This window comes from Ambystoma mexicanum, chromosome 8 (assembly GCF_040938575.1).
Source record: "Ambystoma mexicanum isolate Mex_15411 chromosome 8, UKY_AmexF1_1, whole genome shotgun sequence".
Lineage (NCBI taxonomy): Eukaryota > Metazoa > Chordata > Amphibia > Caudata > Ambystomatidae > Ambystoma > Ambystoma mexicanum.
Genome location: NC_090929.1, coordinates 446,578,949 through 446,594,825, shown reverse-complemented (window position 1 = coordinate 446,594,825; position 15,877 = coordinate 446,578,949). Strand labels below are relative to the sequence as shown.

The following is a 15,877-nucleotide window of genomic DNA, read 5'->3' as shown; positions in this document are numbered from 1 at the left end:
TTTGCCACCTCCCGTGGTTGTGCATGTGTGTACTGCTATGTATTCTTTATTCATGAGCATGTGAATCCATGCCAGACCCCATGCTGGAGAAGGAACAAGTTACTTACCTGTAACTGTTGTTCTCCAGCATGGGTCTGGCATGGATTCACATGCGAACCCTCCCGCCTACCCCTCTGCGGCTCTTCACTTGGTCATACTGCCACTTCACGTGCTTCCAAATCTGAAGATGGCTGCCAGAGGCGGTGCTTAGGTAGAGGGCAGTCATTGGCTGTGGTCAGTATGACGCAGAGACCAGTGATTGGTTGTTACTACGAAAGACAGATCAGAAACGAAACTGATACTGGTTTTTTCTTTACCGAGGATTCCCAGCCTGACGACGGGGAATATTCATGAGCATGTGAATCCATGCCAGACCCATGCTGGAGAACAACAGTTACAGGTAAGTAACTTGTTCCATAGCCGCATACATGGAACTGTCTGCTATAACGAATAGTTTAGCATCTTTACATTTTGGCTGAAGACAATGCAAGAAGAGACCCATGTCGGAAAACAAAGGAAGATGTCCCTTTTAATCAGACATATATTTTACTGGGATAAGTCAGAGAAGAGGAGAAGGAAGAAGAGAGTATTTTGTGCAGGGGAAGCCCTCTGACTTCATCAGCCCTTTCGGAGGTGGAGCTGAGGCCAGTCGCAAAGCCTGTGACTTTAAACGAGACGCAGGATGCCAGTGTGAGATGCCGGAGACCCAGTAGGTGCAACCATGAAGAAAGCATACAGAAAAGGAAGAGTGGATCGAGGCACTCTGCAAGTGTGATCACACCACTACTGTGTAGTGGGCAGGACGCCCAAACGACGACTCCGAGATCAGTGTTGCTGGAAGCTAGGATAGCTTCCAATCGCCAGCGCCCCTTGTAGGGAAGGCATGGTATCACAGGTACGACACTGACACAATGAATCAAATTCATAAAAACTTTATTGAAAATGTTGGGGTCGGAGAAACTTCTATTTTTCCTATAACAAAGATGGAAGTAGTCTCGACCATCAAACGATAAACAAAACAGTCCTATTGGAATCCGTCAAAGCATAATGGCCTATACCAACAAAAACCTAATGCCTGCCCTATCTCTTATACAAAGTGTAAAAAGGAGACATGTATGCAAAGGAAAAATCAGTGTTCAAAGAATAAAGTTAGTTAAACCAGCTCTCCTCCTCACGTTAAACCTCAGAGTGAGGCTGTCCTTGTAGGCAGGATGACCCACTCTGGCTCGGTTTCTAACACTTTAAGCAGTTCCAAACCGTGGATTGAGGCCCGCCTGGCCTTCCACGTTAACGTCTCTTTCTTGACTTTCAAAATTGTATTCCAATGAAAAGTTCACAAAGGTCACTCTGTGTTGGGCTCAGACCTTACAGCACACAGTTCAAGTAGACCTCCCCTCTGTCGGGCTCCGACCTCTCACGTCACAGTTCAACACAAACTTGCTGAGGGTTTCCTTCCCCAGCTTTATTGTACTTCGAGTCTCCCTATGTCGGGCTCGGACCCCTGTCATATGTCGAAGACTTTCGAATGTGCGTGGCTCTCTTTACAGACCACCGCAGGACCACTTTGACTCAAACTTTACGTTTACTCTTACTTAATTCACTTTTGCGGTTTGTTTGCTTTATAACTTCAAACAATGTACCTTTCACAGACACTTTAGAATAGGCTACTTCCCTTTGCCGGACCACTCCGTTACTTAGCATCTGCTGATCTCGCAGCTGCTGTTTATTTCAAAGTTCATTCACAGGTCTGCCCTTCTCCGCGTCTCATGCACACACGTGCAGTCTTCACTTCTGATATAATGTTAGTACTTCATTCGCTTTAACACACACCAGTCTCTCGGGTCGCTTGCCAACTCGCTAGCTGTGTGGGCTTCTTCCTTGTTTTGCTATTTCCAATTCACAAGTCAAGGTCAGTACCACAGGCTTGGCATTGTCTCCCCAACTCTGCCGTTTACCCGGGGGGGGGGGTCGCACGCATCCTTGAAACACTTTGCAATCTTCATTTGTGGGATCTGGCCTTCTCCACGTGTCTTTCGTGGCCTGTCCGAGGCAACGACCTCCAGTAGGGAACCCTTGGGGTTGTCGACTCGCTGCTCTCATCCCTTGGTCCGTTGCTCTGCTCCAGTAGGTGTACCTTTGTCCCGTAAGTTCTGCTCATACTCATGTTCTGCCTTGCTCAGAGTGTGTCTTTAGGTGTTGCCTTTTATTTGTGTGAGGAGAGCTAACTGGTATCCAGTGTATGCACTTAGTGTAAAATGCCTGATTTTGTCTGACCCAATTAACAGGACATGTCCAGTACGATGTGAGAGAGTTAGTCTGGTTGCTCTCAGTCACCCTCTTCCTCTGCCCAGTGTTTGTGTAAAAAGGGGAGTGGGGGGAGTTGGTACTTGGGAAGATCCTAAAAATAGGATGGGGCAGATGAACAAAAACGGGGGACTATCATGTCTCCCCATCGGCTGTCTCATCCCCACTCCCTGAAGACCCCTCCCCCAGGTGATCCTCGCGCACTCGTCCACCCCCAGGGTCTGGATCCAAAAGCAATGGCTGTGCCCTGACCACCTGAGAGAGAGATCCCCAGGGACTAGTGGGTGAGACACCCCCTGGTTTCTCACACCTTGCACGACAGTAACTCAACGAGGAGCAGAGAACAGGGAAGCCAACTAGCGTTAAAAGCGAAAAACGATACCCGTGCAAGAGCTGTGTACTGCAACCTTCCCCTGCATACAGCGAGGAACCTGGGTAACAGAGAGAAGTGGGAGGTCACTGTGGCATCATTATATGTTTGAAGATATTTGTCAAAGTCCTAAGGTTGAGAGATTATATAAAAGACTGTGAAATTGGAAATGTAAAAAAACAAAACCAAGTAATGAATAACCCGGTTGGGGAAGACTGATATTTTATGAAAAAAGAAACTTGTCCCAATGCAGAGCACGAGATACCACTAGAAAGATCAGTTAACAAGAGATGTGAGGAACCTATAATAGAGGGATTTTAACAACCCAGGTGGGGAACACATAAAAGACTGGAAGCAAAACCCCTGGGAGGATGATATAGGCCGATGTTACTGACAAACAATTGTTGCAATGACAAAAAATTCTAAAAATGCTACCACCAAAGGTTCGAACACCAAAAGTTTGAACCTTTGGTGGTAGCATTGTAAAAAAAAAAACGGGGGCTGCGGCAGTGTCCTCAGCATCGCCTCGCTCACTACACTTCATGGTATAGTGAGCTGGAGTTGCGGGTGAAACCCCTGCAGCCTTCCGTTAAAAAAAAAAGAAAAGGACCCTGTGACGCCGGTTCCCGTTCACGGAAGTGAAAGGGAACTGGCGCTGCAGGAACCCAGCGTGAAGATGAAGGTAAGTGGGGTTTGTTTATGTTGGGGGTGTGGGTGGGGGTGTGCTGAGGGTGTGGGTGGGAGGGTGTTAAGGGTGCGTTGTGTGTGTGGGTGTGTGGGTGTGGGTGTATGTATGTGTGTTCGCATGGGAAAGGTGCAAACGTTTGGTAGTTTGCACCTTTCTCATGCGAACGTTTTGGCATAGGTAGTTTCTGCCTCGGCCAAATCACTTAGATTCGGGAGGAAAGGAAGGTACCCTATGCTCTCTGAATTGAAGAATGGAGAAAGTGCAACATAAAATCATGTAATGAGAGCCAGAAAATAAAACTGTCAAGTGAACCAGATGAAAGAGTAGAGAGCCTAAATCGAAGATTCCATGACTATGAAAGCCTATAAGGGATCAAGAAAGCATGCATTAAGACTGGTAGATTCTGCAAGTGATGAAGTGTGAGGAAGTATCTGAAGCAAAGATATTTCAAGTTTAGTACCACAGAAAGGAGAAAGTCCCAGGGTGTTTTTGAATAATAACAAAAGTTGATCAAAGAGAATATTTAAGAAGATTACGTTCACTAACACCAATACCAAAGTGAACCATGCAAATAAAGACTATCAGAAGAGAAGACCCGGTGAGGAACAGACATTCTCTTGGCATATTTAATTTAGTTCTACATAGTGGTAGGGTCAGATCGTTAGTTTGGACAGAGGACATATTTACTTTGGACAGCCTGGCAACTGATGAGCACTTTTTAGTTCCTTTAGCTTGGTAGGGTATTCCCTCTAGCAATAGGGAAAGATGGGCCTTCTACTTATAATTTCATTCAAAATAATCCAGATTGTCTTCAGTGTGTCCCCCTCCTTCTTTTGACCCACCACAGTGACCTTAATCCATTTGTTTCTTGTTTGATGTAATAAGACCCTTGAACTTGGTTTCAAGTCCTCTTTTGATTCTCTATTCCATGACAGTCTCCAGCGATCAAATGAAAGCATTAATGATCATGAACTAAACGAAGCCTGTGTATCCGACATCCCCAGTAAGCAAGAGCTACCTCTGTGGAACCAGGAGCTAGTATGTTGTGTGCACAAGTCTTAAACATGAGAAGCACACTTTAACTTTATTATATATATGGCTTATTCTGATTTAAATGTCTTCTAGGTGTGTCCCAATGTTATGTATGTAAACAGATTCCCAAACATGGAGTCCATGTCACACATGTACGTTTGTATGATGCCAGTTGGCTTGGGGAGTCGAAAGCAGCTCCTGCTAGCTGTTGATGTCAAGCTAACCCAGATCTACTCGGCTACAGGCAGGAACTAAATAGCTCCCAGTCATTTCTACCCCATAGTTTCGATAAGCCTCCATGACGATGTCCCTTATTTAGAACTGTGTGCACACTTGTGTTTGTATTTGTAAGTTGCATATCAATTTGAGATTAATGCTCCCCTTTCACTTACTTTTACACAGGTGTGCTGGTCCATGTGAATAACCTGAGGTGGGAAGGTGTTCCCTTCATTCTAACATCAGGAAAAGCCCTGGATGAGCGAGAGGCCTACGTCCGAATACTCTTCAAGCATCAAGCCTTCTGCACTCAGAGGGAGTCGGTCAACAGCCAGTGCAAGCCTAGGCAGATCATCTTCCACATCGGGCATGGAGATCTGGGATACCCCGCCATCCTGGTCAGCCGCAGCCTCTTCAAGCCGTCCCTGCCCGATCACTGGCAGGAAGTGACCGATCACCCACCTCTTCTCCATGTCTTTGGTCAGGCCCCAGGAGACTTTTATGTGTTCCGCCCTCTACAGGAAAGAGATGCCTACTCCATCCTCATTGGCAACATCTTCCAGGGCGAGAAGCAATTCTTTATCACAACAGAGAACCTCCTTGCCTCTTGGGAATTTTGGACTCCGCTGCTGGATAGTTTGGCCCATGAGGTACCCCGTCTCTATCCTGGTGGGGCAGAGAATGGGAACGCACTAGATTTCACAATCCTGGATAGCGAAGCATCATTCGTGCAGGATGACCCTGTCAAGTTGATAGAGGCTGGGACGCGCGGGCACACAGCCAGAGATTTTGGGAGTTTCCAGTCAGTATTCCGTGGCTCTCCTCTGGTCTCTGGTTGGACGGATGAACTCATCTCTGGGTTGGCACGCGAAATACAGGAGACCGCGGAGAAGTTTGTGACGCGTACTGGCACATTTCACCTTGCTGTGTCTGGTGGGTCCAGCCCTGTGGCCCTGTTGGAGCGGCTAGCGACTCACCATTATACCTTTCCCTGGAAGCACACCCACCTATGGCTGGTGGACGAGCGATGTGTCCCGCTTACAGACCCAGAGTCCAACTTCCGCACCCTACATGACCACCTACTGCAGCATGTGCGGGTCCCCTACGTGAACATTCACCCCATGCCTGTGCACGTGAACCAGCGCTTGTGCGTGGAGGAGGACAGGGGGGCAGATCTGTACGCCCGGGATATATCCAAGCTGGTGAACAATGGCAGCTTTGACATGGTCCTTCTGGGGGTGGGCACTGACGGGCATACAGCCTCCCTCTTCCCCCATTCCGGAGAGGCTTTGGAGAGTGACCGCATGGTGCTTCTGACAGAGAGCCCCAGCAAGCCCCACCAGAGGATGAGCTTCAGCCTGTCCCTCTTGAACAAGGCACGGCGAGTGGCCGTGCTGGTGCTGGGAACTGGGAAGCACGACATTGTGACTCTGATCAGTCGCGTGGCGCACGAGCCTCGGAAGCTGCCCATCACGGGAGTGAGTCCCAGCATTGGCCAACTGGTCTGGTACATTGACTATGACGCCTTACTGCTGCTGTGATGTGGGAACACGGCACGCCGCCTGCACTCCCCAACAGCAGTGCCTCCCAGCCCGCCAAGATGTCCCAGCACGTTCACTATACTGAGTTTGGAGTAACTCGGGGGCGCCACCTCCTGGGAAGTGCTGGCAACACAGGAAAGTGACGTTATAAATCTTAATGAACTGCGTGAAAAGCAGTTCCTACCAGTCAGTGCCTTTATACAGAACAGACGCCATTTTCAGTTCTTGGAATAGTTTGGACAATCAGCGACGAGTCGGAAATGAATCTACTGTGACGTGGGGAAGGAGAAGTTCTTGAAAGATTCCCAGGGACAGTTCGCCAATACCATGGCGTTAAAGGAACTTCCAGGATTTACAGAAGGTCATTTTGCATTTTCCTGTGACTGGCATGTTGGTGGGGTCAATATGCAATCCCTTTTCCCGTCCCTCAGTCTGAGGTACAGCAGCGAAGTCCCCAATGGAACAGGGGGTAAAGTCTGGTCTTGTACTTTTGTTGCCCATGGATGGTGACCCTGTGCGAGGATGCATTACTATATGTCGATGCTGCCCAGTGAAAGTGGCATGTCGGTCTCATGTCTCCGATGTAGCATCTCCCCAACACTGGTGCATGTTTGGTTTTGCTGTTTGGATGTGTCCTTTTGATCTCTAGCCTTTGGAAGACCTGATTAGCACAGCTTGCTACTGGATTAGTAGTGACACTGTGTGGCGCCTTTTGACTACTTTCCAAATGTCCTGTTTTTATATAGCGCTCAATGTGTCTTAAATTGTTTGTAGGCCACTAGGTTTTTCCATTTAATGGAACCGTGTCACTGAGGTATGTTTGTTTATTTTTTCCCCTAGTGTTTAAACAGCATTTCAAAGGGGAATGTGTTATTTTCATCTATTCCTGCTGCTTCGACAGCCAGAAACGTCTCCATTATATAGACTGTCCTCGTCCACAGGAGTATGATTTTTTTTGTTGCCCTTTCAGAATTAATTAATTTTCTTCCAGTCTGTGCCTGCAGTAGATTTTAAACCTCGTTGACCCCCCACCCGTGCTAAAGTTGTGGGGTGGTTTGTCTTCGGTTTTGTGTCTTCAGGGGCTTTATCGTTTGAGTCTTAAAGGCTAGTTCATTCGTTTTGCTTTTGCTTAGTCTAAATATGTGGGATGCAAATGACTAGTTGGAATGTTCCATAACCGTTTGTGTTGCTTCTTACCTCTCGTTGGCATCTTCGGCAGAGAGGCCAATGAATGCATGGTCAAATAATCTGCAATGTCCCCCTCCTTCTGGAGAAATACTGATGAGCTGTACAACAGGAAATGGTGGGGCACAGGGTATCTAGTACTTTTCCTCTCGTGTCTTCCATGAGTATCCACCTTTTTAGCACACAATTCTACAGACGCTGCCTATGCAAACAATGAACTCCTTTGGCATGTCCTTGGTCATAATTTTCGAGTTCACCGTAATTTACATGCCAGGGACGTGTGCACCTTGACGTGCACAGGTCCCCGCTGCATAATTTTTGCACGACAGAGTGCAAAAGTGCAGTGCAAAAAGGTGGCGTACACGCTTGTGGCAGGCAGCACTTAAAATGGATTCCTGTGGAAACCGCCTGCTTTTTGCTGGTGTACAAAGGAGGCTGATTCCATGGGAGTCCACAGCATTTGCCCCAGCATAAAAATGTCATTTGCATAGCAGAAAGGATGGGGGGGGGGGTGGGATCGTGACATACGATCTGCCCCTCTTCCCCGTCCTGCAAATGAATGAAAATGAGGAGTGACGTGAATTCAGTGCATAAAGGTTTTCCGCATGACTTGTGTGCATTGAAATCACGTTTCGCTTGGAGCAAAGTGAGCTCCCGTGTATTGTTCACTGAAATGATCACGCAAATGGGAAAGTAAAATACATGTAGAAAGTTGTATACTTTGGTGTATAACCCCAAATTGTGTGCCAATGTTAGCCAAAGTGCGGGAAATTAGACCTTGTATTCCTTTCGTTGTGGGCGCCTCGTGATCAGCCATCAGCAGTGGTTCATTGTCTCTGTAACTTCTCCTTGGCATTCTTATTTTCCCCACTCCTTCTTCCGTCTCCTCTTTTTCTTAGTCCCCTTTATCTGTTTTTTTACCCTGTACTTTTTTTGTCCCTGTGGCCCAAATGTTGCACTTTTCTCCTGTCTATTTCTTTCTCTTTCCTTCACACTGCTTTAATTCCCTCTTTGGTTCACCCCCTCTTCCATTGTCTGCTCTTGAAGTCTGTTCTCCGTCTGAGGAACTCTCTCTTTTTGTGGTTTCTTGGCTCCACCAGTGGCGCTCTCAAGCAGCCTGGCAGCCCTCATGTCCTCCCTCGAGTCCCCTCTGCTGGCAGATCCCACTGTCCTACTCACTTCTATCCGCTCAGTCTTCTTACCAGGCTTTTGTCTGCCATTTGATTATTTTTATTATCTCTTGGTTGTCTTCCGTCATCTCAGTCAGGCTCCTGATCTCCCCAGCGCAAATGTACATTGCGTCCCCCTTTTCCACCTCCCTATTATTTTGGCTGTTATGTATTCATCCCTGCTACCATCAAACTGGGCACACTTGCAGGATCTCCTTGTCACTGTTCCCTTTCTGGTCTGGCCTCCTTTCTTTCAGCCAGAATCCTGGCCGATGCTTCCCTGTGGGTTTGTGGCAATGCCACGTCACATCCTGGTCTGCCACAGCAAAATAAGATCCTGTGCAGGGAAACCACTCGGTCCTCCTCAGGTGCTGACCCGAGACACCACTGTTCCTCCTCCGCATGGGCTCACTCTGTCCGGCATTCCTCCGCTAAGCTAACCTAGGGCCTACCGGACCAATAGACCTGCCTGGCAGCCTGAAAGTGTCCCACCGCTGTTCCAGATGTCCACAGCCTTAAGAGCCCCCTTTCAATGTGCCTGGAACTCCATCCAACCTCTGACTATGCCTCCAACTTTGAGGGTAAGATTGTCACAATGACCTAAGGAAGATAACTGGGTCTCAACCAGGTGGCTAACCAAGAAATGGCCCATAGCGTATTTAGGGTTGGGTAGGGCCACGTTGGACAACCGCTAGTTCTAGCCTGGCCTCAGCAGGGAGTATACAGGCAGTTGGAGTAGCTGGATTTGAAGCCCTGCATGGCTAGGTTCTCGAGCACTGAAGCTGACAACCACGGCCTCCAGGTATGTTTCCACTAACAGTGTGGGCAAGACATTGTTCCTGCTGAAGTTTGCTGTGGCTTTAGTTCTTGTTTTCTTACTAATGACAAAGACTTTTGCTGTTTTTGGAGAATTCTTCCAAGACATCTTCACACAGACTGCTTGCTAAGACTTTTTCCCACGAGGATTTTGTTTCCTTGGTGCTTCCTCCAGGAACCCTAGTGACCCAACACTGTTCGTGTGGTGTGGAATGGTGTTCCTTGTGAAGAGATATGTAAAGCCACTTACTCTGGTGATTACATTCGCACTTGCAGGGGAGCTGGATAGGTGCCTTCTTCTCATGGTGGAGCTGGGGGCTGGCGGCCCAAGGGAAGGAATCGTCCTTGCAATGTTCCAACTCCTTTCGTGCATTGGTCCTGTTAACAGGTGGTCACCCAGGCCAGAATCCGATATCGCTGCAGGGTGAACTGCCACCAACCATAGAAGTTGGTCTAGATGAGAACACTTTCTCCCTCTGTAATCTGAAGGACCCACTTTGTCTGTTTTTTGGGTCAACCCAGACACGGGTTACAACGCTGGAGCAAGGACTTGTGCAAAGTTTGTCCGACTCGGCCCTCCGTATGCACAGCCTCATTGGTCATGTAGCCCAATGAAACAGTCTGGCTACCATGCAGGCGAATACAAAGGAATTCTCCCTGTGATCCGATCTGCGCCGCCCGCTGTGAATTTCAGAATGCTGTCACCTTGCTACACCAAGAGACGTCCATTGCCCACATTGGATTTAAAAAGATTGGAGCACACCTCCCAACACGATAACGTGGGTTGTAACTGAACACTGCACGCTAACTGACCTTCCGAGCACTGAGGAGCGGAGCGGAGCATGAAGCACATGCCCGCTCAAAGAATACAGACTGCTCTTGGAACCATGAAACTTGGTTGCGGTTCCAAGAATGTGCTGTAATTTTGAGGCTCAGGCAATCTGATAAGCCACTGACTACAGTACATCTTCGAGTCTAGCGGAGTAAATAAGCCACCAGCATCCAGGTATCTCTGACTTTACTGTAGTAATGAACCAGTTATTCTTGTGGGACCACTTGGAAATCCATGAACAAGTAGACTTTGTTCTTGGACACACTATTAACTAGTGGTTCATACACAACAAACCTACTTATGACATTTTAGTGTGCTTTTCGTTTCCTTTTGAGCGTCTGAACACTTAGCTGCTGCACCTCACGAGCCTGTTCTCCACCCATACGTGGAACACAGCATAACTAAGGAAATCCCCTCTGCTGCAGTTCTTCCCTTTAGCGAATCTATGACTCTTTGCATGCACCCGGGGGCACTTGTAAAGGAGCTCTGTCAAAAGCTGCTTCAAGATCCAGAGGGTCACCTGTCCAGGCTGATGAGCCTCGTTCTCTCTGCTGTGCAGCAAGGATGCACGACAAACAAAGTTTATTTCCTTTCCCCTATGGATCCTGTGCCGCTTCATGATACTGAGGGTCACCTGTCCAGGCTGATGAGCCTCATTCTCTCTGCTGTGTAGCAAGGATGCACGGCAAAGTGGAACACATGCCTTTTATTTCCTTTCCCCTATGAATCCTGTGCCGCTTCACGATCCAGAGGGTCACCTGTCCAGGCTGATGAGCCTCGTTCTCTCTGCTGTGCAGCAAGGATGCACGACAAACAAAGTTTATTTCCTTTCCCCTATGGATCCTGCGCCGCTTCATGATACTGAGGGTCACCTGTCCAGGCTGATGAGCCTCATTCTCTCTGCTGTGCAGCAAGGTGCACGACAAAGTGCCAGGGCACTTTGTTTCCTTTGCCCTATGGATCCTGTGCCGCTTCATGATCCCTGTATTATCACTCTCAGAAAATTATTTGTAAAGGCAAAGCTACCTCACAGGTGTTTTTTTGAGGGTGCTGCACCAAATCTAGGATTGTGCAGTGGATTTATGCAGCACTTGCACGACTCCCTTGTCCTGATAGTCTCATGCCAGTCCCTTTTTGGCACACTCACAATTGTGCAAGGATGTTCATGCCCTGCAGGTTCCTGCTCCTATTATTTTCTAATGCCTCTCGTAACAACAGGGTCACAAATCATTACCCCATCCCTTTCCCTGTCGCCCCATGTTCTTTTGTGGGGAGTGCCCCTTTTGACCGCAACCCCACCATATCTCCAGCCCCCTCATTACTGTGTGGCTACCCCACCAACATGTCTCCCAATCTGCCGATGCTAATCCAATGCCCCCTTTGGATCCATTCCATTGAAACCGGACTTCACTTGCAGAGCCTTTCTCGGTTGGGAACATGAATTCTGAAAAGCAGCAGCATCATGGTGCAGGATCTTCCCAGGAACACGGCACCATCATTTTGGTTCTGCCATCGACGTAATGGTGGCAGCTGTGTCTCCCCACGGCTACAGGAGAATCTGCGGATGTGGGATAAAAACGTAGAAAACTTTTCTCCCCCGCCCCCACTTTTTTCTCCCGCATCCACCATCCCCAGAATGAGTCTGTGGATAGCCTAGAGTGATCCAGGCACATCCAAACCTCTTTCAGAATTCACAATGTGAGAAGTCCCCGGCCCTCTGGGTCAGAGCTCTGCATGGGAAGTGGATTGGGGATCTACTCTGCCTAATGCTGGTGAAAAGCTCTAACAAAAACTCTGGAGGGACGGTGAGGAACCTGCCCCCGGACTGGACGATCCAGCTCTGTCCCATCTCGGGGGAGTAATCTTCCCTAGCAAAGACCTTTCTGCTCACCACATGACTTCCGTGCAATTCCAGGTAAGTTCCCCTACTCGGGTGGGCCTTTGCATGTCATTGGGTTTTGAAGAATGTCCTAACTAGAGGCCAGGAAGGAATTGTGTTAGTCTTTTTTGGGGGTCTCTGCAGAGAGACTGCCTCCTAAGTGGAAGTACTCTTAATTACACAAAAGGGAATTGGCAGCGTATAGGGGAGACCCCCACTTCTACACCTGGAAAGGATTGTGTCTGTTCCATGACGTACAGCTAGAGTCTGTTTTCTGTAGTCATGCCCTCTGTCCAGTAAACACCGCTATTCGGGCCTGTCCTACACCGTGCAATATCATATGCGGCTGTCCCGAAGTTAGTCTTAGTCCGGGTTTCAAATCCATGCTTTTGAACATAGTGCAAGGACACGCATGCCTTTTTAACCCCATCTGCCTCGGGTCTCTTACTTTCCACACGTGGGAGTGCTGAGAAACGGACTAAGAACACCGGATACGTTTGGTGGATTCCCCTTTGCACTTTCAGACGCTCCCGTGCCTTCTACTGTCATAAGCAATAGTTAACTCCCTTCATTGCGCTTTTCTGCAACCAAAGTATGCCGCTATTTGTGGACCAAAGCAGCCAGTAGCAGGAACTGCGTTCTACTACTTCTGTTGTTTTACTGTTGACTTTTTAGAAGCATGTTCACAGTTCTGGAACTGTTCTTGTTGCTGTGAAACCAGGACTCTGGTTTTCAAGGGGTAGGGTCTTTGAAGCTAGTCACTTGACTCAGGCTTCTGTTTGCAAGCAGAAAAGCAATGCGTGGAGCTTCTCGAGTGGAGCTTTTGTCTATGTGCATCTAAGCTGAACAGGCCCTTCCTGCAGCCCCACTCGCCCCCCATCACAATCCAAATGTTTCTATAATCAATAGTCACGGGGAACGTGAATGGCCAAATATGTTGCCCTGCCCCATTGGGGATTCAGAATGTCGACAGCCTTTAAAACATGGCCGACTCAATTACAATATCCTGCTCCCCACATACCACAGAGGTGTTCACGTAGAAAGCAGGCGTGTAGCCCACCACTGTAGAAGTGACGAAAAGCAATACTACTGAAGATGCCCTGTTTACAAGTGGGCCTTATTTGGGGCCCTCTTCTAGTTTCTCAGAGTTGGGGAGCACACGTTCTGCTCCCAAGCGCATGCATGGTTCCAGGTCATACTCAGGATTCCAGTCCCGTGTTTTCATTATCAGACGGGCGCCTGGAAACCCATATATAATCCTGCTCGCATATCAGAAGTTGTGGCAGCCTCGCCACCACGAGTTTCTGGAATGTTCACTATCTTGATCCAGATTTTGGTGCGACATTGCACCAGACTCGGAGACAGTCTGTGATTAGTTGATCTTGATCTAAGAGTCGGCTTAAGTTGTTCAGACATGTTAACAAAGATTGGGGACATTTTTGACATGGATGAATATATATTTTTTTACCATTCCACCAACGCTCCTAGGATCAGGTACCCTTAAAGTGAGCAGGATCGCTGTGTTCCTTCCAACACTGTAATATTAAACAGTTATTCTATAGTGCCACATGCGGGGCGAGCTGCGTCAGGGCACTTGTTGATTCTGGGTGCTAGGCAGATGGAAACCCTACCTTGCAGGGACATTTTCTGTCACCACAGCGAACACGTCGTACTGATTTTTCAAAAAAACTGGAATATGCATGTTTTTTTTTAAATAAAACTTATTTTTGTTGTGTACACTTTGAATCCAAGCCATTTCAGGTTTATTTTTCCACCAATAAAAGTTGTTTATTCCACCTTATTCCTTTTGAGTTTGGTGTTTCCTCGACTGGGGGGGTTGGGTAGGGATTTGAACACAAGTAGATGCCCCATAGCGGATTCGAATTCAAAACCGCAAACAAAAGACCCTGAAGTATTGACGCATCGTATGCAAATCCTGCAGTGTTGTAGCTTTTCATTAATTCTTCCAACAAAATCTCAAAAGTCAAAAGCAAACAATACCCTAATAGGGAATATATCCCACAGATTGGTTGCTAGGGTGGGAGCTGGTGACCAGGCACTTGAGTCACCCTGCACACCGTAAGTGTAAAATGAGCCCCCACTCAAGGCACGCCACCATCTTCCACAAGACCCTAGGGCCAATTCTGAAAAAGGGATGCAAGTAAAAAAAGGGCAGATGTACTTTTGGTTTACTTGCATCACTCGAAGAAATGCACAGATCACCTTATTAATAAAGGTGATCTGCGCATTTCTGGGGGGCTGTGCATTAATGTGCATGATGCCTTGGCAGCCCTTCGTTGCATACATTATTGTTTGAAATGTATAACAGGCTCCTAGCACCCACGTGGGTGCTGGGCCTGCCATTCACAGTTGCAGGCCTTTGAAGGGCCCGCCATTGTAAAATAAAACGATAAAAGGAAAAAAAATGTTCCCCTATTTCAGGGTTAGAAATGCAGGTGGGGGGATTCCAAGATGGCCACCGTAGTGTGAGGACGTGTAGCTCCGAGCTCAGTCCCGGCCTAGACAAGAAGCACTGAGCCCACTGACCGGGGAGACGCTCACAGCCGCACCCCCCATCCCCCGGGATAGCGGGTGCCAGTATAGATGCACTGAATTGATGAAGAGTGTCCCCCCCTCTCCATAAGATATTGGCAGCGTAGGAGAGAAGCCATTGCTCCAGCGACGGGTGACCGGTATGCCGACCACACTGGCAGGCAGACCCGTTGTATACCAACGGGAGGGGTGAAACGCGTGCTGGTGGAAGATGCGACTGAGGAGTTCTCCGGCACACCCGAGCAGTGCCGGCGGTGCCACTGTGGTGGCGTTGGAGACGGGGCTGCTGGTGCAGTAAAGGCTTAAAGAGGAGACAGGAGAGCCTCCTGATGCCACTGGGAGCACAGCGGGCGAATCCACTGCGGCGCACTACAGGCAGAATTACTGGTGCCTGAGAGGAGCAGAACACTGTTGCGGGGGTGACAGACCAATGCGCTGAAGCAGCAAAGTGGATGTGTTGTGAATTCTCTATGTTGCTCTTGTAGTTGGGCTCAGCACTCAGACACAGACCAGCTGTGGAGCCATTGTATTGTCCAGGTGGAGCTTTATTATGCATTTGTATTTACAGTGGCACATAAGACTGGACAGGAACAGGGAAAGGTAATTACATTACATACCAAGGAGTAGACCCACTGGCCATCCTATCATACCCAGCTCAGGCCCCAACTGACACTCATGGAACATTCACTCACAGACCCACACAACATTCTCCTGAGCTGCTCATCATTCATGCACCAACATTCTAAGAGCAAGCACGCCAGTGACAAAACAAGACTTACAATACAACAGGATGGCCTCCCAGTGAGATCGCTGAAGCAGGGGAGCAGGTGCAGAAGAGGACTGGCCCTGCCTCCATGCAAAAGAGCACACTTCCGGTCCAACGCAGGAGACTAGTGCCCAACGATGAAGCGCCTGGCGGGTCCAGAAGTGGAGCGTGAACAAGTAGTACAGACGGTTCAACACAGCGGGGACCGGGCGGCGCACTACCCAAAAAGATAAGAGCCTGCACGAGGGAGGCAAGGTATGGTGCAGCCCGGGGGAAGAAGGAAGCGAGCCCAGCCGGTGAGACATGGGTCTTGTCTTGCAGCTGCTGGATGGGAGCAGTGTGGCATTTTAAAAGCAGGACTTTAAGAAGAGGTAGGACTGGGGGCCCAGGATCTGCTCGGGGCACAGTGACAGCTCTGTGAGCTCGAGAGCAGAGCAGAAGGCTTGGGGCCATCTGCAATGGAAAAAAAATGGGGCTTATCCAAGCA

At 48.5% G+C, this 15,877-nt stretch overlaps 1 protein-coding gene across 3 annotated transcripts in view; it reads left to right on the top strand.

Annotated features, from left to right (window-relative positions):
• The window catches only part of H6PD (hexose-6-phosphate dehydrogenase/glucose 1-dehydrogenase), a 155,413-nt gene extending 141,541 nt beyond the window's left edge, over positions 1-13,872 (top strand). For all 3 annotated transcript variants that reach the window (XM_069610029.1, XM_069610027.1, XM_069610028.1), the window contains exon 5: positions 4,836-13,872. In XM_069610029.1, coding sequence (XP_069466130.1) covers positions 4,836-6,190 — 1,355 coding nt within the window. In that variant the 3' untranslated portion in view covers positions 6,191-13,872. The remainder of the gene's footprint in view (positions 1-4,835) is intronic.
• Positions 13,873-15,877: the final 2,005 nt, after the last annotated feature.